Raw genomic sequence first — 24,224 nt, 5'->3', positions numbered from 1 at the left:
AAGAGCGCTGGGATCAGATAACTCCAGCCAGGTGCATGTCTAGCCTCCTCTTAAAGACCACTCCCAGGTAGGGGAGAACCACCTCCCATGGAAGCCCGTCTCAGATTCTGGCAACCCTTGCTGTAAAGTTTTTCCTTATGTCTAATCTAAATCTGCTGTCCATCAATTTGTGGCCATTGTTCCTAGTTAGTCCAAGGGGTGCCCTGGTAAACAGTATCTCCTATTCCTTGCTGCCAATTCAATGAATTTGTAGGCGGCCACAAGATCACTTCTCGGCCTTCTCTTGCGGAGGCTGAAAAGATCCAGGGCCTTCAATCTCTCCTTGTAGGGCTTTGCCTACAGGCCCCCAGCCATATGAGTGGCCCTGCTCTGAACCCTCTCAAGGTTGTCCACATCCCTCTTGAAGTGCAGCGCCCAAAACTGGACACATTACTCCAGCTGCACCATGACCAATGCTGCATAAAGGGGAAGTATGACTTCCCTGGACCTATTTGTCATGTACCTGCTAATGCATGATAAAGTGCAGTTAGCTTTGCTGAGCACTTCGTTACATGCATCTTGGAGCCAACAGTGACCCCAAGATCCCTTTCCAATGCTGTGCTGCTGAGAAAGTTCTCCCCCAGCCTGTAAGTATGCTGGTGATTCCCTCTCTGTAGATGCAGCACCTTGCACTTGTCCTTATTGAACTGCATCCTATTCTGTTTCACCTACTTTTCCAAGCTGTCCAGATCTGCCTGGATCTGTTCCCTATCCTCTGGTCTGTTAACTTTATCCTATAGTTTAGTATCGTCTGCAAATTTGGACAGAGTGCTTTCCACGCCCTCATCCAAGTCACTGATGAAGACATTGAACAGCACCAGTCCAAGGACCAAGCCTTGTGGGACTCCACTGCCCACACCTGTCCAGGTCGATACTGCCCCATCCACGACCACTCTCTGGGTGCGAACCCTAAGCCAATTTGCCACCCACCTGACCATGTAATCATCTGCGTCACAGCCGCTCAGTTAATCTGTGAGAATAGAATGAGATACCATATCGAAGGCCTTCTTAAAATCCAAGTAGATGACATCTACTTCGATTCCTAGGTCTCAGCATTTTATGTCCTGGTCATAAAAAAAAGTTAGTCAGGCTATGAATCTGTGCTGCTTGCCCTTTATCATTGCTTTCCCCACTTGACTGCCACAAATGTGGCCCTTAATAGTTTTTTTTCACAGGTTTTCCTGAGGATACAGGTGAGACTAACTGGTCTATAGTTACCTAGATTCTCCTTCCTCTCCTTGAAAATAGAGACCACATTGGCCCTTTTCCAGTTCTCTGGGACCTGACCTGAGCACCAAGAGCGCTCAAACAGCCATGCAAGTGGCTCTGCTATGATGCTGGCCAATTCCTTCAGCACCGTTGGATGAAGATCATCTGGGCCTGCGGACATAAACACATCCAGCTCCTCTAAGTGTCTTTTCACTAAGTTACTGCTAACAGTTGGTGGGCTGCTTTCCCTTTTGTGTCTGGCTATGATCCAATTGGGAGATTTGTCCTGATCCAAGTTCAGGAATACAGAGGTAAAAAACTAATTGAAGAGCTCGGCTTTGTCCCCCCGTCACTAATTACCCTAGTTTGTTCTGTAGGGGTCTTATGCTACCCTGCACCTTCTTTTTGCTGCCTATACACCTGAAGGACTTTTTGTTGTCTTTAATTTTGGTGCCAGCCTAAGTTCCATTTCTGTTTTGGCCTTTCTGACTGCCTCCCTGCAAGTGTGGGCCTCGTAGGTATACTTCACCTTGGTAGCTACTTCCTGCTTCCACGCCTTATATGCCTCTTTTTTTTGCCCCAAGGCTTTCTTGGATTTCCCTATTCAGCCAAGAGAGTTTCTTGGCCCCTTTGCCCCCTTTCCTGCACATTGGGATTGTCTCCTCCTGCACCCATAGGATTGCTCCTTTTAGGAACAACCACCCTTTCTGGACTCCTGTCTCACCAGTCCTCCTGATCTTCAGTGCCTCACTAACTAATCTCCTGAGCACACTGAAGTTAGCCTTTCTGAAGTCTAGTACTTCTTCCCTACTGGTTATCTTTCTCACCCTGCGCCAGATAGTGAATTCAATCAAGTGATGGTCACTGTCCCCTAGATTACTTTGTGTCAGTAAATCCCCCACCAAGTCATCCCCTGTAGCCAGGACCAAGTCCAGTAAGGCATTTCCTCTAGTTGGAGTGCATACCTCCCGAGTTAGCTGAAAGTCCTGTATGCAAGCTAAGAACCTACATGAATGGTTGGATCTAGCTGACTGCTCCTCCCAGCAGACGTCAGGGTAGTTTAGGTCACCCATGACAACTATGTCCCTTGACCATATGGCCTCTGAGAGCTGTCTAGGGAATTCCAGGTCTAACTCCTCATCCTGATGTGGCAGCCTATAGTAGACTCCCACTACCAAGTCCCTTTCCCCCTAGCCCCCTTGCATTCTGACCCACAGTACTTCAGTTTGCCCCTTCTCTGGTCCCATCTTGATTATGGAAGATGTATATTGCTCCTTCACATAGATAACAATACCCCCTCCCTTTTCTCCCTGCTCTATCATATCTGTACAGCCTATAGCCCTCAATGCTTACTGCCCAATCATGGGTAGGTTTCCACCAAGTTTCAGTTAGCCCAACTAAAATGAAGTTCTTAGACGGAGCTGCTGTCCAATCCAGGTTCAGAATTTTGGAATTCAGGAATCTGCTGTGTCCACATCCCTGAGAGCTGGCACTTCAAATGTGAGGTGAATTCTCAAAGCTTTCACTACTTCAGCAAAATATATTTTTGGAGCAGTATGGCCTCCTAGTTATGGGATAGGAAAAAGATTATTGAAATAGTAGACATGATGCTCTCTGTTATAATGGTGTTTGGTGTTGTAGTATGAGAGAGGTCAGGATAACGCACGTGATTCTTGCGTGGGAAGGAGGAGAACTTGGATGGCTTTTCACCCCATACCGTTTTTTCCTAGGTTGCACTGGTTTAGAGGAACTGACTGGGATCGATCCTTCCTTTGAGATGTTTCATTCTACTTTGTTCAGTGTTACATCAAAAGGCTTGGAGCGGAGTGTTCAGAGTAAAGTAGTAAACCAGCAGCTGGATGAGAATATTTCTTTGTTCCTGATCCACCTGTCCCCTTACTTCATGCTTAAACCAGCACAAAAGTGCCTTGAGTGGCTGATTCACAGGTAACTATATAAATCATCTGTGTGTTAATAGATATGATTATGAAACATTTAAGACTCCCCCCCTGCTTCCTTCCCCACACTCCTGTCAGGATGGTTTGGGTGACGTTTGCCTGAGATCACTGGAACTAGAGATTAAAATCCTGAAATAATTGATTCAAATCTTCGTCTTTGCAAAATGAGATTAATTAAATTCCTTGCAAATTAAATTATGGGTCTTTTAGATAAGAAGTTGACTAGGTTCTTTCTATACCCTCTGGGCTTCATCCTGTTCTCCTATTATGCCCTCAGTGTGACGCTATTACACTTTGCTTGAGTCCTTTGAGAACAGTTACCTCAAAAGCTGGGTGAGTTCACCTGCTTTCTGCCTTTTCTGGTTTAGTCTTAAGGCCAAGATGGCTTGTGACATAAGTAGGCACATTTAATGTTTTTTTCCAGGGACTTGAGCAGAGTGGAACAGGATGCTGTTTAGGTGACTAAAAGGTGGAATAAGATGTAGCCCTCTGTGCGGACTCTAATGCTTCCACAGCACTTTATGACAGAGCAGCAGGTCTCTTCTGTCCTTGACCACATTTCCAGTCTCTGTTATTGGTTACCGCTCTCTGGCTCAGGCTGCTTTTTAGGTGAGTTTAGGAAACTTTTGTATGGCTTCCTTCAGCATGAAAAGTGCTTTGTAGAATAACTACATTTTTCAATACAAGATGTGAAGGATGTACCATGTAGTATAATCCAGGAGTAGGCAACCTTTTCTGGCTGTGGGCTGGAATGACCCACCCTGGGTCAGAGGCAGGTGGGCATTAGGCATCGGCCACTGCTGCCACTTTTCCCTGCAGCAACAAGGGGAGACTGCCCAAGTCAAAACTCTGCACAAGTAAATGCTGATGGAGTCCCATATCCATGGGCCAGATCTGGCCTGGGGCTGTAGGTTGCCAACCCCTGGTCTAATCTAATGATGTGACATAAAATAGTGAGTGCTAAATACTTTTTAAAATTCTAGAACAGTGAAAATGGGAAAGAAAATTAACTATAAATTTGGTAATGTGCTACTGTCTTTATTTACAGAAGATTCTTTTGATAGATGTAGAATGAAAAGCACATCACAACATCAATGGCTATTGCTTACGTATTGGTTGGGTTGCAAACTTATTTATGCTGAAGCTCAGGTGGCCCTTTTAGGCCTTAAAATTTATGGAAATAAAACAGTTGCTTCAGGGCACAGGTGTCTCTCTAGCAAGGGAAAAAACTTTTCTTCAGGCCCTCTTACTATATAGTTGCAAGGTGTACTATCTTCTTTTCCTTCCTTCTTGGTATCTACAACTGACCACGGCTAGAACCACAATATTGGATGAGAGGAATCTCGGGTCTCATCTGATAGGGTAGTCACTATATTTATTCAAATCTAAGACAACCTTGAATTTAAGACAGCCCCCCCAATAATTAGGTTCTGTATATGGAAAAATTATACATTTGTTATCATTTTTTATAGAATCTAGTTATTGGAGGGTTGTCTTGAATTCATACCCCACTCACTGCTACAGCAGGGAAAGCAGCGGCTGGGAGGGAGGTGTTAGGTATTTCCCTAACCCTCTGCCTCCCCACTTCTTCCCCCTACTTCTTCCCCTCCTACCTGCTTCCTGCCCCCCTGGCACCTGCACTCCCCTACCTCCAGTTCTCCATAGTCTCTTTTCCCTTCCCCATTCTTACTGTCAGACACTGTTTGGACTATGTTCCCTGCAGGGTTACAGAGCATAGCACATGAAAGTATAGCCACTGCCGGGCCATGCAGCAGTGTCAGTGTTGCTAATTGGCTGGACAGGGGGCACAGTTTCATGTACTCTGTGCCCAGGAGGGAATCCAGCTGGAACCAAGCTGTGCTTGCCACTAAGGGGGAGAAGGGGCAGAAGCTGCAGAGGGCAAATGTGGGGGATGATGCTGTGGGAGGCTGCTGCTGTGGATCTGACCCGGACCTGGGCTCAGGGCCAGAGTCAGAGCTACAGTAGCTGCCTGCCATCCACTCTGCTTTGTATGTGAATCTAAGATGAGGGGCTTCTCCCCCCATGCTGATTGGTGGGGTGGAGGGAGACAGGACCTCGTCCTAAATTCAAGTAAATGCTTTACTATGATTCTACTTAAAAAACAAACTTAGCTATTCAAGAAGTGAGTGGCTGGATCCTGCACTATGAAACTTGTTGTAATGTCTAAGCATTTTAATTTTTTTTCCATAGGTTTCATATCCATCTCTACAACCCGGACAGTTTGATTGGTTGTGTTTTGCCGTATCATGAGACTAAACTGTTTGTGCGAGTTATCCAGCTTCTGAAAATTACAGACCCAACTCACAGATGGAATTGGTTGGATCCAATAAGGGTAAAATAGAGAAAAGATCTAAATGGGGACTGTGAGAGTGTATGCTTTCTCTACTTGAGATCATTCTATTTCCATTGTCACGTCTGTGAACATGGTTCTTTTGTCTGTGCATTTACAGATCAAGATCATCCTTGCAGACCTTATGGAGTTAGGAACTAAATGTGTCTCTCATTTCTGATGTGTCTCTTTCTTCTTTTTCTTTTCTTTTTCTTTCCTTTCTTCAAGAAAAAAGGAAAATTGATTATAACAAAGGCTTTATTTTGGAAAAAAAACTGCTTTTAACATGTAATATATTTGCAGTCAAGTAGGAAAGCATGTCGATTACTGACAACGTTTTCTATAGTTAAAGAGACGGAGAGAAAAATCTGAGCAGGGTGAGGGGAATCCATTACTTATTTTAGCTTGGATCAGGATAGCTGATTATTCAGTGTGATTTATGGAGATGATGCTCCTGTTTCTTTCAGATTTTGCATTTTATTGTAGTATATACCGATTTTTACATCCATTTTTTCTAATTCTTTTTTTTCTTTGATTTTTACCCTGGATAGAGACCTGGAGTCCCCCTGGCTAGAGGTACTTTAATTACACACTGCCACAAAGACCTGGGCTTCATGGATTTCATTTGCAGTCTGGTGACAAAATCTGTAAAGGTTGGTAAAGCCCTCTAGCATAGTAGAGATATCTTTCACCATTTTACATTTTTATGCAGGTTTTGAATTTAGGTGAAATAAAAATACTCAGTTCATTGCCAAACAATCTGAAAACCTTTTCTTGAAGCCCATGTTGATAATTCATACAGAAGAGAGAACTGAGCAGAAATTAGTATAAGGATATGATTGGGAATAGACAGTTTTAAGTGTTAGACCCGTTAAGTGGTCAAGTACAACAGCAGATCTAGGATTTTGAAAAGGGAGGAATGCAGTCAGGATCGGGCCCTTGTCTGCTACGACTGGTGTTGCTAGTTGCCTGGCCAGCTTCGAAAGATGCACCAGGCAGCCCATCTCCAGCAGGATTGAGCATTGGTCAGGTATTCTAGTATGTTGCCTCAAGTGATGATCAATATCTGTTCCATCAGAAATATTCAAGTAGAAGAGCCAAAATGCTATTAGCCAATTGTGCAGGACAGCAGGGGGGAGGACATGAGGGAGGGAGTTGGTTGCTTGGTTTTGTTTTGTTTTTGCTGGAGGAGAGCATGGGGAGGTGGACCTTCTTGATGAATGAACAGAGTTGGTCAGTGTCCTGGAGTGACTCCAAAAGAATGGTTCTGCAGCATGTACGGAGAAATCAAAGCCGTTCTTATTTTATATAAGCTAATGCCATCCACTCAATTTGTAACTAATCTTTACGCTTGGATGCCTCTCTTGAGAGTTGTCACAGACGCATCAAGTATGTGTTTAAAGTAGTGAATGTTACCTCTTTATTTTGATGGTAAAAAAAAAAAAAAAAATCATTTTCTATTAATGGACCAATATATAGGCTCATATGATCTCAGAAAAGTGCCAGATGTAGCAGTTCCAGTTACTTAGCTTGCTAGGATGTGTCAAGACAAACAAAATACATGGAGTTACAGAAATTCTTAACTTAAGACCTTGCATGTTTTGGATATGCTATGTTTCTTCTTGCTTTAGAATCTTGTTCCAATACCTGGATAACATTTATTTCCATCTGCTCCTAGGTCTTTTCAGCGTATCCTGGTAGTTCGTCTCAGTTGAGAGTCCTGCTTACTTTTTATGCCTCCACCATTGTATCTGCTCTTGGGGCTGTAGAGAAGATTACAGACACCATAATCTCCAAACTGCTCCCTTATATCCAAAAGGTACCCAATATTTTCCTCTCTTGTATGATATCCCTTAGCTTATTTTCCTGACAAGATTTCTGTAATTAACATTCACAAGGGATTTTCACACTGGGACAAAGTAGGAAAGGATCTATGTAAGCAAAATATATCTCACTTTTTCTGCATTCCTGTTGGTGTCTACAAACTAGTAAAAATGTGAAGTGATGCTTCATTTTTTAGAACATGCTGGCTTGATTGTAAACTTTGGCCAATTTAGTGTTGCTATTGTGGGACTGTGGAAGTGACCTATGTCCACCTGGCTTTGATATGATACACTTCTCATAATGTAGGATGTTGGGAAATGGGATACTCTGGCTATCAAGGGAATTATAAAAATAGCTAGAATGACAGTCCTCTACCTACCCTGGGTTGAGGAAAGGCAGGAACTGGGAGACAGCTGGGCCATGTATGTAGTCTAAATCATATCTCCCAGTCATTGTGAATGTTGTTGAAAAGATAATGGTATAGCTGAGAACTCATTTTGCTTAAGAACTAATTTACAGTAGAGGTACACCAGTACATTGGTCCAATATCGGATCGGTACCAATATAAAGAAAACTGGCTGTATCAGATATCAGCCTGATGGGGCTGATAATTTAGCGTGGAGAGCTGAATCCAGCTGGTAAGTCCAGTGTAGCGGGAGGGGAGGGGGGGGGAAGAGAAGGGGCGTTGTGGGGCAGATCAATACCCCCCATGGTGAGGGAGGGGGCAGGGGCAGGAGCTGCCCGGGGGGGGAGGTGTCAGAACCATGGCTTGTGGGGTGGGAGGCAGCTCCTGCCACTGCTTGCACCCCAGGAGGGCATTGGAAGAGGGGAGGGACATGTGCCCCCTGGATCTGCACAGGGTGGGCTGCAGCCAGGGCTGTGTGGAGTTTGGCGCGAATGCTGATGGCGCTGGGAGGATGCATCCATCCCAAATTTTGCCTCTGCTCTGCTCCCAGTGCCACGGTAGCCAGCCACCCAGCGTGTGCGTGGAGGCAGGGCGTTGAGCCAGGACTGCACCAGGTGGCTAGCTGCTGATGGCGCTGGGAGCGGAGCAGCGGTGAAATCTGGGGTCAATGCAGCATCCTCCCAGCGCTGCTGGCACCCACTCCAAGCCCAGCCCCCACCAAGAAGAGCCCTGTGCAGCCTGCCCCACAGATCTGGAGGGCATGTGCTGCTGCTGCATGTTGATCTCACCGCCCCATGCCCCTTCCCTCCCCCCTCCCCTTCCACCACTCCAGACTTGCCAGCTGGAGGCAGCTGTATTGGAAATCGGATCAGTATCTGCCAATATGCCTCCTTAAATATTGGCTATTGGTATCGGCCCCAAAAATCTCTATCGGTGAGTGTGCACTGTTACATGTGTGTTGTGTGCACGTACTTCCTTAGCTCATTTTTTCGTGTCTCAAGAGATGTGTGGAATCACTCACCCAAAAATCTGACATCATTGATGCTGGTCAAAGAGACTGAAGTTCCATTTTTCCTCAATATTGTTTTTGAACTAAAATCCTGACACCTTTGAATTCTTTCTTCCTTTTGTAGGGTTTGAAATCCTGTCTAGAGGATTACAGGGCTGCAACGTACATGATCATCTGCCAGCTGGCAGTGAAAGTGACCATGGAGACATCTTTAGTGAGCGCCTTGACTTTACAGATCAGCAAGTCTTTGACCAAAATGCCTTCCCTGGCCAAGGAAGGACTAGCCTGCCTGATTGTTCTTCTACAGAGCCAAAAGGGAGACAATCTTGGGAAAAAGTAAGCATGCCTGAAATGACTAGAAAAGTATACCCCATAACTCTTAATAGCTGAGAACACGCATCTCGAGTAAAATAACTTGATTCTATTTTAGATTCCAATTTTAAAGGGATGCTGATACTGTTCTGTGGGAGTAGCACCACAGTAGTTGTGTCTGAGACTGCCACACTATTTAAGAGCTGATACTTGAAAGAACTATAAAATCCATATCTAGTGGATTTTAGCTATTAGTGTAATTTAATTGTTTTTAAAATTGTTGCAACTCCTCAGATTTGGGGTAGCATTTGTGATAATTTGCTCAAGGGGTTTCTCAGATACAGCCCTCCCGTAAAGGCTGCTTTCAATATACAGATTGCTTTGAAACCTGTAAGTTTTAGGGAGAGTATCTTGAAAGTAGGTATATTTTCAAGAAGAGGTAGGGTAGAGGACTTAATGCAGGTTTGGTGTCATTGGGTTAGCGGGTTCCAAGATACATCCCCACACCCAAATTGAGCTGTTTGTAACATTGCATTCTTGTAACTTCTGTGGCGCAGCATGAGGAGAAATGGAAAGCTGTGACACTTGTGAAATTTATTGCTTAGATTGTCTGTGGGATCAGCTAGTGAACAGGACCAAAGACCAGTTTAGAAATACTCCAAAAGTTATTGCACTTGAAAAGCTCCAATAGTTTTGCTTATAGATAGTCCATCTCTGTGGGAACTACTGTTTTCTAGGAGTGAGCGATACACTTTGAGGCTTTGTCTACACTTAAAAGGGGTTGCCAGTGTAGTTGTAATGATAGAGTTATACTGTCAGCTCCTGTAAGTAGAGGCACAGCTTATCCTCTGTGTTTATGTATTGAATTGCTGGGATAGTTTCTCCAAAAGGAATAAACTATAGGAGAAGAGGGATCTTTGCTGATATCTCCTAGCACCTGCACTAGAAGTTTTACCAACATAGTTCTGTTGATAGGTTGGGAAGGAGAAGTCAACAGATCATGACCTGACTTGACATAGCTATATCTGCAAAACTTTTAAAAGCGTAGATCAGGCTCAGATCCTCTGCCTTCAGAGTGGCTTAGAGCAGGGTTGTCAGATGTCCAGCCCATGGGCTTCTTGTGGTTTGGAAGACCCACCTCGTGGTCCAGCTCACAGGGTTGGAAATTTGATGGCAGGGTGAGTGGCAGTGGTGTTTACTCCCCTGGTTGCCAAAACCACTGTATCAGTGGGGCCAACACCCAGGAGGTTAATACAACCACTAAATTTTTCAGTCAAGGTTCCAGTTGAAGACACTACTGCGCTGGCCAGGCAAGTTGCAGCAGTACTGATTCCTGCAGCTGCCAGCACCCAGAAGGTTTATAAGGCTTAATGCTCGCTCCACCACCTGAAGTTGGGTCATCCAGCCTGCAAGAAGCTATAGTTTCAGGACTACATATTACTGTATGGGTATTTTCTTTTATGTGAGCACATTCCATTAAGACTAAAAGCCACTTCATTTCTCTATGATCCCCCTGTGCTGTAAACGTTTGTGAGGCACACCTTTCTATTATTCCACTTTCAAGGAGTTAGTGTAAGTAGTATCCTGGTTGCTGCATCTAGATGATATGGTGTGCTTCCCACTACATTTTCTCTCCCTGTGCATCTTCAAGGCCTGCTTGGGCTAGGACAGTGAAGGAAGCTAGTCTTAATGACAGTGAAGTTTTCCCAGGGAGAACTCTCCTTGCACACAAGTACTCCTCAGTTCTGCACCCTTCACTGCCATGATTTTCTGTTATTTAAAAAAAAAAAAGGAAATTTTCTGTCCTAAAGCAGAAGCAGAATTAAAGTAAATACTTCCTACCTTTGCAGAATCTGAAATGTACCAGCAAACCTCAGAAAACTGCGATGTATAACCCTAGAACTCTTTAAATTTATGTTCAGTGATGCGGTGTCACTTGACAACACATATTGGACATTTGAAGGTTTTCTGTCATACCTGTCATACTGTGTCAGACACTTGAAGGTGACTGTCAAACTGTGACCTAAATCCACATTCACTCTTTTGTCTCCTGTGCAGGCCATTTAATTACTTGTGTAACATTCAGGACCTGGTTACCTTGTTGCGTGGCATTTCAGAAGCCTATGACATCACTCCACTTCTGCGTTACCTGCTGCCACAGTTAGTTAGCTCCGTTGTCCACTACAGTGATGGTAGGTTGATACACATTTAATGTTTTATTTAATTTTCATGTGCAAACTGTTATGGTAACTTTCCTAAATATCTAGGTAAATCATTTTCAGTCACTGCTCATGCTAAACTACTGAAAACAGTAAGGAACTGCATATACTCTTTTTTTATGTTTGATTTGTTCTCTGCTTTCCCAAATGCTACAGAAGACTGTTCTTGTGCTAGGCAACCAGATATCTATATGAGGTTTCAATCGCAGGAAGAGGGTTCCCTTTTTGATAGATTAAATTTCTGTTTGATTCAACATAATTTTAGGAAGTTATTGACTTGAATCTGTACAGATAATATTGTTTGATACAATAGATGTAACACGTCCCATAATTTTTATCCAGACACACAGAAATGATACTCACCAGCTCATAATGGATGTTGTTTTTATTAAAAACTATGAGATTTATAAGCACTGATGATCCTATTTTACAGATTTGGAAAATAAGATCCTGAATAGTTTACATTACTTGACCAGAGATGCTCAGCAAGTTAGCATCAGAGTTGGGAATGCATTCCTGTCTCCCAAGTTATGTGCTCAAGTGGCTAGACTTTGCTGTTAGTCTTTAGGGTTTTGTTGGCTTAGTCAACTTAGAGTTAATTTTTCTTTGATAATCATACCTCTCTTCTTAAGAAGGGCATGAAGAATCTGAAGAGTCGTATAGTCAGATATATGCAACACATCTGGAAGCGATACTTACAGGTATACCACTGGAAAAAGAAGTAGATCGCCTAGTAGCCTGGTGAGTTAGTTATGCTTATTTTTCACAGAATCATTTCAGATAATAGAACAGTGAATTTGTAAAAACATAATGTTAACAGATATCTTTTATAACCTTTTGTATTCATGGGTTACACATTTATTCTGATGTCAGAACACTTGAGTGTTCATTGAGAATGTTCACCTGGCCAAGTTAAACACGCATATAGATGTTTGCAGGATTGGGCCTTGCTCATGCTTTGGGGATGAAAATGTGGAGAAATCCGTACTTAAAAAAATTGTGTAAATCAGACAGACTGTTCTGTTTGTCCAGATGAGTGGCATTGATCACTGTGATGCCCTGTAAAGATATGTTTTTTTCCTTTTGTTTGTCATTTCAGTAAATTTCTTGAAGAGTTTATTTCCTACAGTACGGAGAATGCATCTGAACCCACCAAGATGGAAGTACTCAGCAAAAAGCTGCTTCCTCTAATCAGGCTTTTTGAAAGAAAGTAAGTTACTTTTTTGCCCTCCCCGTGCCCTACCTGCAGTGTGAAGATATCCTCTGTCACCTATTCATCCAGAAGAGTGTGTTCATATAGCATATACCAAGAGCCTTTTCATCCTGATAGTAGCAGTATACTCCCTTAAGTAGAACAAATAATAACGTACAACACTGTGCTAATCTAAATTGATATTTTACTGTAAATTTAATTAAAGCTATGTCTTTAACTAATTAATTACCCTAACCTGTCTGAGCTTATGTAGTACATGAGTGCTTCAGCAATCAGCCTCTTTGACCCTTCCAGTTAAATAAACTGACCCTTTCCATTCCTTAATTACACTGTTTTTGATCTTTTACATCAAAACACTATTGGGTGTACACGCAGAGCTTTTTATAAAAACTTGCTCAGACAAGAGTGCTTTCAGTCTCTCGTGTTGCACGTGTTCCTCTTGTGCTTGGTGCATGACATTTCTGTACAGAATGTCTTTCTCTTGGCTGTTGGCAGGTATCCTAAAGCCCTAGACATGGTGTTGGAGGAGCATCTGAAAGATGTTACAGATCAGACCAAGCAAGATCTTTTTCACCAATTCATCTCTCTCTCGCTGAGTGGTGGTAAATATGAGGTAGGTACAGATTTGTGGCCTAATTTATCTCTGAGGTTGCTGCCTTAAAGTCAGTATTGCAAGAATATGTCTGTTCTTATTTAATATGGGGGGCTTTTTTTTCTTTTTTAATTGTGCTTTAGATACCATTTTGTGTTTGGTCAAAACTTTGTTACAGGATCATGGAAAAGTAGGGTTTTAACAGGAACTTTAATAAGACATCTAGTCCAACCCCTTGTTCAAAGCAGATTCACCTATTTCTAAACCAGCCTAGACAAGTCTACGTCTAACCTGCTCTTAAAATCACCAGGAATGGAGAGATTCCACAGCCTCTCTGGGTACAGAGAGGATTTTCATGACTCCAGAATCGCAGAGCAGCTGTCAATCATCCCAGTCTTTGGTCAAGAAAACTTCAGTTTCGTGTTGCGGGGTGGGGGGGTTAATCCTAAGTTTTGCAGCTACTTTTCTTGCTATTTCTTTCTCCCTTCTGAATCAAGCACGTAAAAGAAAAAGATGATGCGTTATTAAAAACGTTTCAAACATTCTGAGCCAATTTAAAAATATACATAACTGTACATAAAGGGCATAGATTCTTTGTCTGGGTGGCAAACTGATGAGAACATGGCATGCAGAGTTATGACCTGTGACTGCTCTAGTCCTCAACGTTCTGGAGATAAGGTATAGGCATTTGGGCTGACATTCAGGTTGCCTTTTTAGCTGTAGCTATCTGTGTTTTGTCAGTGGCATATTATGCCACTGGAACTGTCTCAAAATCCTTAGGTAAGGACACTGTTTTCCTAAGGCAGTAAAACATTTGGTGTTTCCTTCACCTTGGCAGAATTTGATGGACTATTATTAGAAATATATTATAAGTTCATATATAGTCAGTTGCATTTCCTTGTTCTGAATTTGATGCTTTACCATCAGAAGTACAGTTTCCTTCCGGGACCAAATGGTAGCTAGTTTTTTTTCCATAGGTTTGTTATATGTGCTTTATTCATTTAACATATACTGAGTAATTGTAACTTGTACATTTCAGTTTCTAGCTGATTCAGATACCTCCCTGCTGCTTAGCCTGAATCATCCACAGCCTGCTGTCAGGGTTTTGGCTATTCGGCATTTGAAGGAGATTATTGAAATATCAAAGGTTGGTACCCTGAATTCCTCTCATCAAGAATTTACTCAACATCTGATGTCTGCAGAAGATCATTTGTCAAAAGTTTTAAATAAAATGAAACAAACATCACAGTAATACATTACGACCTCATTAGAAACCTGCTTACTACAAACCCCAACTCTTAACAATTCCAAGAGTCAGAATATTTTTGTTTCGTTTTTTAATGAGACAGCAATTTGATTTAACCCTAATGTAGGGTTAAACCCATCCTTGAACTTTTTTCCTGGTCCTAAAGACATTTTTAATGAGGTTAACCTATAATACTTAAGATTTATTACCTAGAGTCTAATTTAATTTTTGGCCAGGTCATGTCATTATTGTTTTAAATGTTGGTTTATCTTGTTCAGTATGGATTTTATTCTTGTCTATGAAGTTCCTGTAGTGAAGTCTGGGTAAACAGATTCTTCCTCTGATATTACCAATTAGCTTCTCCCTTACAGAATTTTCTTCTGTGTGATGTAAACCCTTTTCCTTTATTGGAGTTCATATTTATTTAAAGAAAATTATTTTTCTTAATCCCTTTCCCCTGTTTTTCTTCAGGAGGGATTTGATAAGTCCTTCATAGAAGAAGCCATTCTTGCTCGACTTATGGATGACAACTTGGAGGTTGTTGTGTCTGCTCTCAGTGCCCTGGAGGTAAATCTGTATCTCTTGAAAGGTTGCACAAAATTTTATGTCACCCAAAATGTCACCTGAAGAAGGATGACTGTGCCCAAAAGCTTGCTAAGAACTTTTTCCTTACTACTCAGTTTGTCTAATAAAAGATATCACCTCTATTCAAATAATTTTGCCTGCCTGTGTCCTTAGGCCAACATAGCTGCAAGCAAAAACCCAGCAGCACAACATTTTAGATCTTTCTTTATTTTCAGAAGCAGTCTGAAATGAGTGCTTGCCTCTGATGATATTACAGGAAGATTGTGCCTTCCAGTGCTGTTCATTTTGAGCAGTGATCTACCATTGATTGCAAAAAGGTGTACATAAAAATATGAATGATTAAACAGTAGACTATGCTTTTAAATTATTTTCATGTAGTGAATACTACCCAGAGGTAAAAGAATGCTTACTTCGTTATAAAGCATTCTTCTTGTTGTAAATTCAACAAAATTTCCAAAGATTTTGCTATATTTCAAACTATATGCCTTTCACAGATTTGGCAAACTGGAGCATGCTCTTAGTATACATATTAATTTTGAGGAATAAAAATAGTATCAGATAAATGCATTCAGTCATTAGTGCTGACATTTTCTGTTTATAACTTTATGAAATACAAGACAATTTGCAAATTATCATTTACTTTCTCTCTTAATTTTGCTTGTAGATTTTTAAGGGGCAGATCAATCCGGAAGTAACTGTTTCAAGTCTGTTGGGCCTTTTTCAAAGAGCTGATCTTTCAAAGGATGAGAAGTGGTATGCATGTATTTCCCTTCTGCCTCTCTCCCCTGCCCCCCAAGACTTTAAAATTATTAGGGGTGAAAGTTGGTTCAGGGTCTTGTCATAGCTGAAGTTCAGATCTCTTTCGTTTATAACAACTTGATGAATCTTGGGAAGTATTTGAAAGTGTTCATTTTTCACAGATTTCATTTGCTTTCTGATTTCATATTACAAAGTTGCTGGCATTATAGAGAAATATTCTTGCTCACAAAATCAGTGATGCACTTCAGCCTTGTTTTTTCTGTTGTAGGTACACAGTTCTGGAAGCAGCAATAAACATTTTAATCAAAGAAGAAATTCTGAATGAGAGAGAGAAGCTGTTAAATCAAGTAGCAGTAAAATTGTTACCATTTATGGTGATCACTAATAATAATTCAAAATCAACAGACTGGAGAATGGCAGTTTGTCTATCAGAATCTGGCCTCTGCTCCCTTCATCCATTGTTCAAAGGCTGGTCAGAAGGTAAGATACTAAAATCAGCTGGCTTAATAAATAGACAGAGGGAAAAGGAAAAACTACTACATGTTAGAACTTTATGATCATAAAGTCAGCAGAGCACTTCACTATTTGTAACAGGCTATTACCCTTCCATCATGAATAAAACCCTTGAGAAGTGGATTAGCCAGTCAGACAAAACTCTCGTGTTACTTTTATCTTTGATTTAGAGCATGACTTGAAGTGATACTGTAGCACCTGTGCAATATGTGAAGTGATATTTTTTTTTATGGTTAATTGTAATGGTAACTGCCTTAGGGATTTTTTATATAGGACTTGATTTGCTATTTTTAAGGCCATGGCCCCCACTCTGTAGTGTGGCAGAATTCCAGGTGAACTAAACTGAAGTATAAAGAGAACAGTCAACAACAGGCAAAACAGGAAAAAAAAAAAGTAGGGGGCATGTTGCAGTGGGATCCTGCTCTATATTCAAGGAGTTAACTCTTCTGATGCAAAGGGAAGTGGGGATGAGGGAGGAAGGTCCAGAAGCAATGTATGTGGAGAGCATCAATCTTTTGAAAGCTGAGTACAGAAAATCCTAGAATGTTAGTGATAAGGAAATGAATTGCCTAGTGTGCAAAAATACTTCTAAATAAGGTCAAGCTGTCAGCATTTTCATGTGTAACTTGCATATCCACCTTCTCTATTTTGTGGAAATAGCTTTTGAAAAAATAATTAAATCCAATGAGCCTCCAGAGTTGGTTGGTGTGGCCACTCAGAAAATGATCCTGCTGTTTTCTGATAATATATCTTCAGGAGATCCTTCCAAAATGTTACAGATGGTATGTACATAATTAAAATATGTTTGTTTTTATGATATGCCAGACTCTCTAAATTTGTGGGGCCTTACAGGCAAAAGAGACTGAATAAGATTCATGGCAGCTTAACAAATGCTGCATGTTATATTTTACACTGTTAACCAGTAGCTAAAAAGATATATTTATGGTATATAAGAATTATAGTCACAGATATAACGGTCAAAAAAATTACTGCCTGCTGACTGTCATGATAAGGAAAATACAATGCATGAAAGAGTAACACATTGGCACATTAATCTAGTTAAAGCAAAACTTCATGTTGGGGCTTTTTGTCCCCTGAGGCAATTTGCCAATTGAGGTGAAAAATGTATAATGAATTTGGAGGTCTCTGCTGCCCAGTTTGACTGGACAAATCCATGGGCAAATGTTTACATTCCACCAAATACTGTCACAGTAAGAATTAATTAGTACTCCTGTTAGAAGAGAGGACAAGGTTTGAACTGACTATGGAAACAGAATTCTGTACTAAGTCATAATGAAGGTATATTGGGGCAAGGTGTTTTACTCTCTGTGCCATAGATGGCGGACAAAAGGAGAGGAGCCAATGATCAAGTGCCTTATGCTGTCCTTTTTGTGTTTTAAGGTGGAGGATTTGATTTGTGCTGCTGAAAACGAATCCTGCCATGTGAAGCAGAAAGTAGCTGCTCTCATAATCACCTCCGTGCTTGCCCAGTGCTGCTGCAATTCACAAATGGAGGAAAGTTCTTTGTCATTGGCTCTCAGAGTCTTTAGTCTTTTGGGGGGAAGAATCAGAAAACTTGAAAGCGGGCGCTCTACAAAGGTAACTGTTATGCAGTTTTGGAGATGGCACTTTTTTGTTGGGGAAAAGCCTTTTCATAGGTGGAAAATCAGCAGCTTTGAAGTAGGCAGAAAATCTTACTACATTCTTAAAGACACTTGGTAAAATTTTCTAAAAGTATTAAGATGATTATGCTGTTGTTTTATCACCAAAATAAATTTGGAGAAAATAAATAACTCTTTGTGGTTTACAGCAGTATAATAAATTAAACATGAATTTTTCTCTTTCATCATAAGCTAGAACTTCCAAGTGCTTAAGTGTTGGTCCTTCTTCTATAGTCTTTCTAAAAGGAAAAATTTTAACATTAGAATTAACAACGCGAGTTGTCTCTCATCTTGTGGAAGAGAGAGACTGTTGTTGAGCCATAACCATGTCTTAAGGATGTGATTAATTGCAATCCAAAATAAGCATTCAAAAATGAATTTTTGTCCTATTTTATTGAGGAAATTAGCTTTTCATTTGTATAGTATATCACATCTGTATCTTTTGAAAAGTAAGAGAATGTCAAATCTGATTCTTTTAACAAATCTGAAGAACTATGTCTTTGTAAGAGAACAGACCTATTATTAATAGGGCACCATCAACTTGAAATGAAGCCATTTGCTAAAAATATAGCCTAGATGTAGTTTTAAGTGCATGTCTAGCTTGAGAATCCCCTGATTAAGTTTTGAGGTTTTGATAGAAATCTGTCTCAGTTTTAAGGTCCTTCTGATTTACTGGGTAGGGCAGGACAGGGATTCCTGGCTTGATATGGAAGAGCCTATTTTGTTCTGTCACTGCTTTAATTTAGAAGTTTAATGTTCCTAAAGTTAAGTAGGCTTCTTGGCCTCCTGCAGGCTCAGAGTAAGTGCTGCACTCACTAAGCAAGGATTACTTCCATATGTCTGAAGCCTACAACATTAAAATTGTAATTCCTATAAAAGAATTAGGAATTAGAATGTTCTTTTTTTTCTTTGCATGCAGCAGGCCTTTTTGCTAATCTTCTGCCAGCATGTAAAGTTGTTTTGTAACTATTTGTGTGGGTGTCTTATGTTTTCATCCACAGATGATTCCTCCAGAATGGACAGTTGAATCATTGCCTGGGAGTATATTGTCAACAGAGTTGTTGACTGAATATATAGAAAAGCTCAATAGAGGTCAGGCTGTGGACGCAGAAGATTCAGTTACTCTCTTGCTTCTATTGAAAAGCTTTATTAATGACCTTAGGCCTCCTTTATCCTTTTTAAAAGGTAAGCCTTAAGATTTTAACTGAAGATTTTTAGACTCAATGAAGTAAAGCAGCCAAACTAATCTCCTCATTCATTTTTCCTCAAAAGGTTTTTTTTTTTTACAAATATCTACACCTTGCATTTCTAGTCATGCAGTTTTGTTACAGTTTTAAAATAGCAGATTTCTTTTCCCTCAGCATGGGAACTTCCACATTTCTTAAGTTCTTTAATGGCACGGTATGTTTCTGAAATGATTTTTTATATGTATGTACATGTTTTTGTTTCTTTTTTTGCCTACGCTACATGCATGTCCATAGAAGAGAAGTGGTGGAATCCAGAAAATCTGAACGAACAGAGCAGAGATTATTTACACCTCCTGTTGGAGCTGTTTAACCTCATTGTCTGTAAAGCTAGTGAAGGAAGCAACTCTGTTCAGTTCAGAATGCTGATGAGTCTCTTATTCAAGGTATGTGTGTGTGTCTGCTTACTTTCTCAGGTAACATTCTGAGTTTATTTAATCTTTCCAATTGTTCAACTTGTTTTAAACTTCTGCATAACATTTAGATGAAACTGAGAACACTTTTGATTGATCCTGGTTACATATTTTTTGCTTCATGCAAGATAAAGGGGAGTGGAACCTTATATTTTTAGCTAGTGATCCAGTTTTAATTGAATTTCTAAGCGCTGTTTAAGTAGTAAAAATGTATTTCCATAAGAGTTTTACAGAACTTTGTTTCTGGAAGCCCATTACTAATTTATTCTTATCTGACTAGAAATAATGTTAGGTAGTGCAATTCAGGTAACTTAATTCAGTATTCCTTTTCCAGCACCATTGTGTATATTCATAGTCAGATTTAGAGGGATCATTATACAAACCTCTTCAGTAATTTAATTATTTTTCTTATAAGCTATTTTGTGCTGCATTTCATTTTATTTACAGCATTTTTATAAAGATTATGATTAACTAGTGGGAGAATGTTTAACACAAGACAGACTTGCATCAAAATAGTCATTAATAGAGTATATATTTATGCATTTCCAATCCTATATCTCGCTAGCCAGATTTGATAGGCTATATTAGGTGTATTGATTTACCTTACAATTAAAATGGATGACAGATTCTCTTATTCTTTACTGTCAAATAGGTATTTGGGGCTGGGCTCTGTAGAATACTTAGCATAGTGGGTCCTCAATTATGATTAGTCTTTTGTTAACTTTGAATAAATGGGTCCAGAAATGCAAGGGTTTTAATATGACCGTATCACTGGGCAACATAGAATGCTTGAGCTTTGAGTTGCGGGGTACAGAGACTTTGACCTACTTAGTCCATAGCAAATACATACCATTAAAAATAAAAAGCAATTAAAGAATCTCAAAATAATGTGTTTTGCCAGTCTTTTAGATAGTAACATACTCATTTTAACTACTTTTTGAGGGAGGAAGGGGAAAAGAATACTTGGTTGAGATGAGCTGAAGCTGCTGTTGTTTTTGTAGACTTGTTCTGTTTGCTTTAAGATGAAACTAGACCACAAAGATAGAAACAAGCTGTATTTTCTAGTGCTAACTCCTCACGGTCGCCTTGTTACCAGAGGAAGACCAGCAAAGAATGTAGTATTCCTGTGCAACTTAGGCCAGTGTTGATTTGCTTGAGATACTGCTTTTCAGTGTCTCTTCGGAAGGGCTTACAGAAATGTTACATGAGATGCAGTCTAGCTGAGACGCACTTTTATTAAACAAAAGGCAAAAAAAGAAAAGAAATCAGGCAAGTGTAGTGTGGGTGTGTGGGTGTGGGTGTGGGTGTGTGGTATAGCCTATCTCCCCATTATTTTGTCTGCCAGTTAGGACTGATTTTCACCATGGCCTTTTTGATCAATTACTTTCTAATCTCATTTTCTTGTTTATCAGATATATTCTCAGAGAGAAAGTCCTTAAGACCTCAAAGGGAATGCTGTAGAAAGTAGTGGGGTGTAGATTATAACCATATTGGTTTAAGGACAGAGGCAGACAAGGTTCTTTGGGTGAATCTGGTATCTTTTATTAGACCAACTTAAATAGTTGGAAAAAAAAATTATTAGCAGTTGGTGTATGATCTTTTTTGGTGGTGAACAGGTTTTTGCCTGTTCGGGTCGCCGCCTGTCCCACGGCATCTGGGGTATTGCTGCCCCTCCCGCTGCATCGCCACCCCTCCCATGGGCCCTGAGGGACAGGGAGGGGGGGACCCGCGCAGCCTGTTATGCCCCTGGACCATGGGGGCTTGGCAGTGCAGGCCGTGGGGGCTCTGCAAAACAGGAAGTGCCCACTGTGGGCACTTCCTGTTTCACTTTTCCCTTTACATGCCAGTTAACAGCATGGCAGCTTGTAAGGTGCCGGTTAACACAGCTTTTGCAGTATGTAGAACATAGAAAGTTGTGTTTAATTGGTGTTAAAAAAACCCAAATCTAAGTAGTAAATAAGGTCTTTAAAACAAAAAGGGATGTCATTAGGTAATAGTGTCATGGCTTCAAAACAAACGTGCTAGATTGAGTTGGTTGTGGTGAACTATTAAGAAACTACATTTTTAAATACTAAGCAGTTCTCATATTGGCTCAAAGGGAAGTCCCACAGAGTTGCACTAGTTCAATATAGATGCTTGAAGTGGTGAATTATAGTCTCCAGATCAGCTATCGATCTAAGAGTTCACTCTGGTAGTGTCTCTGAGAGAGAGACATTTAAAGAGCATTTGTATTCCAGTATATTCAGGGCTGTGGACAGACAAAGAATTTAGGGCTGTGTGAAACAGCACTGCTTCGTTTCAGTGTCTGTTTCACCATTTTGAAGGGCCAGTGTTTCATTTCATTTAGTTTCGAAGCACTATTCTGCTGTTTCAACACGTTTCGATGTTTCGCCCATAGGCTATAATGGGGAAGTCATGAAAATGCCTAAAACTTTGTCATTTCTTGCCTGATTCGGATGAAAATTGCAGGGATAGTAGCCAGACTTCTCCCGGGGATGTGCCACCCCCCCGCCCCCCCGCGGATCTGCATTTGGGATGACAGGATGCTGCTGTTGCCACCTGGGCGTGGCCAGTGCCCAGCGCCAGGAAGACTGGTGCTGCTGCTGGCAGCAGCGGCAGCCTCCTGTCATCCCACACGCAGATCTGGGTTGCCCGCGCCCTCGGGAAGAGTCTGGCAGTGCTGGGAGGACAGGCTGAGCTCCGTGGGACTGAAGGAGCCGCTCGGAGCACAGCCCTAGCTCTCCCCACTTCCCATTGCCAGGCTGTGCTCCAAGCGGCTCCATGACCCTCATGGAGCTCAGTCCAGTGGTGGGAGGTGGGGGGCAGGCGCTGGCCAGGGCTGTGCTCTGAGTGGCTCCGCCAGCCCCACAAAGCTCAGCCCTAGCTCTTCCCTGCCTCCCAACGCTGGGTTGTGCTCTGAGCAGCTCCACCAGCCCCACGGAGTTCAGCGTGGTGGCGGGAGGTGGGGGAGAGCCAGTGACAGAGCTGCTCAGAGCTCAGCCCTAGCCAGTGGCTCTCCCCTGCCTCCTGCCGCCAGGCTCAGCTCCATGGGGCTGGCGGAGCTGCTCAGAGCATAGCCCGGTGGCGGGAGACGGGGGAGAGCCAAGGCTGCGCTCGGCCTCCCGCTGCTGGGCTGAGCTCCACGGGGCTGGCAGAGCTGCTCGGAGTGCAGCCCTGGCTCTTCCCTGCCTCCTGGCACCCTGCTGCTTCGAAACTTGAAATGTTTCAAAACTTTCAAAACCGTTTCAGGTGCCCTCATTTCTTTTTAAAGCTGTTTTGAATCTTTTTGTTTCATTTCGATTTCACTGTTTCAAACTCAAAACGTGTTGAAACAACAGCTTCAAAACGAAACACTCGGCGAAATTTTGCCCTAATAAAGATATTTTGTTTTGGGGTGGGGGGGCTTATAAACTCAGAAGTGTACATCAGCTGAATGGGTGTAATGGTTTCATCTGTCCACATCTATAATGATATAAGTAGAGCTAACCATGCTATAACTTTTAACCTCATTTTAAGTCAGGTTTAAATGACCCTTAGTAAACTACTATAACTTGCAACTTCAGTGATTTGTTTCTTATCTCCCCATCCTAATTCCAGAATTCATTATAATGTTGCCCCCGCCCCCCAACCACCACCACTTCGAGTGTTGCTAGAAATTGTTATGGTAACCATGCGAAAATCTAGTATTTTGGAGTGAAGTTGATTGTATATTTTCCATTTTGACCAAGAAAGCCATGTGACGCATGAAATTAATGTTAGCATTACTATGAGATACAACTTTGAAAAGTGTTAATTGGACAATTAAAAATCAGTGGATCAAAACAATGAATAAAAACTGGGGATTACTTATTCTGGTACAAAATTGCAGCTGCTCTGAATAAAATATATAGGCTCTTAATTTTTGCTCTTAATAGTCAGGCAAGTGAAGCAAAATGTTGTAATATTTTAATTTTTATTTCAAAGGTACATTTAGAAGACTCAGAGAAGCTGTTCAGATTCCTTTCAATTTTATGGACTTACAACTACAATCTTTCGAATCAACTAAGCTACACAGTGAACGCAGTGTTACAGACTCAAGCTTTGTATATAGGACATGCAGTGCTTACATCACTGGCAGCCCAGAAGAAGAAACAGCTGGTGTCAGCTTCTTCCACAGGTAAGGGGAAACAGCATCCATTTCAGTTTCTGAGTCTTAGTCCTGGATTAATAAAACCCATACTTATACTCCAGAACAAGAAATTAAGACATCCCTTTTCCTTGTAGTGTGTTATGTTTCCTGTAGAAACCCTATATTGTAGACAAAATTAATGAGGATGCTTATGTCAAATCAAAACCACAACGGCAGTAATAATTGTTGTGGTATACAGTAACGTGCTGTCAGTTGCCAAATAATACAGTGCTTTAGGAAATGTATTTCAGAAAACACGTTTCAGTCAACAATGATGTGTTGCATAGTCTTCAGCATCAAAATGTAAACCCTTTGATTTTTAAAAAGAGTCTAAGTAGCCTTACAATAAGGCACATAGCCAGACATCCACAAAGTTCATGCTCAAGTCACTTGAAATCCCTCAAGGTTTATAGTGAAAGGAACAAACCCTTTAATGATCTTTTAGGGCAGCTGTTGAGAGATTCCCATCTTTTAATTGTGTTTTGCCCCACTCCTTCCCCCTCC

The 24,224-nt window shown here is 41.2% G+C and overlaps 1 protein-coding gene across 5 annotated transcripts in view; it reads left to right on the top strand.

The window, feature by feature from the left end:
* Positions 1–24,224, top strand: part of HEATR1 (HEAT repeat containing 1) — a 52,304-nt gene that overhangs the window by 1,584 nt on the left and 26,496 nt on the right. For 2 of the 5 annotated variants that reach the window (XM_014523974.2, XM_025213580.1), the window contains 18 exons: positions 2,979–3,195; positions 5,418–5,559; positions 6,108–6,209; positions 7,235–7,375; positions 8,920–9,131; positions 11,166–11,299; positions 11,959–12,067; positions 12,426–12,536; positions 13,035–13,152; positions 14,171–14,278; positions 14,849–14,944; positions 15,627–15,715; positions 15,990–16,201; positions 16,895–17,016; positions 17,636–17,833; positions 18,897–19,080; positions 19,377–19,525; positions 23,516–23,708. In XM_014523974.2, coding sequence (XP_014379460.1) covers positions 2,979–3,195; positions 5,418–5,559; positions 6,108–6,209; positions 7,235–7,375; positions 8,920–9,131; positions 11,166–11,299; positions 11,959–12,067; positions 12,426–12,536; positions 13,035–13,152; positions 14,171–14,278; positions 14,849–14,944; positions 15,627–15,715; positions 15,990–16,201; positions 16,895–17,016; positions 17,636–17,833; positions 18,897–19,080; positions 19,377–19,525; positions 23,516–23,708 — 2,637 coding nt within the window. Of the gene's footprint in view, positions 1–1,460; positions 1,560–2,978; positions 3,196–5,417; positions 5,560–6,107; positions 6,210–7,234; positions 7,376–8,919; positions 9,132–11,165; positions 11,300–11,958; positions 12,068–12,425; positions 12,537–13,034; positions 13,153–14,170; positions 14,279–14,848; positions 14,945–15,626; positions 15,716–15,989; positions 16,202–16,894; positions 17,017–17,635; positions 17,834–18,896; positions 19,081–19,376; positions 19,526–23,515; positions 23,709–24,224 lie in introns of those variants that run through there. The other 3 variants (XM_025213586.1, XM_014523975.2, XM_025213591.1) reach the window with 3 other exon arrangements.

This window comes from Alligator sinensis, unplaced genomic scaffold (genome assembly GCF_000455745.1).
Source record: "Alligator sinensis unplaced genomic scaffold, ASM45574v1 scaffold93_2, whole genome shotgun sequence".
In the NCBI taxonomy this organism is placed as follows: domain Eukaryota; kingdom Metazoa; phylum Chordata; order Crocodylia; family Alligatoridae; genus Alligator; species Alligator sinensis.
Note: the sequence above shows the minus strand (reverse complement) of the source record. Positions and strands in the feature narration are given on the sequence as shown.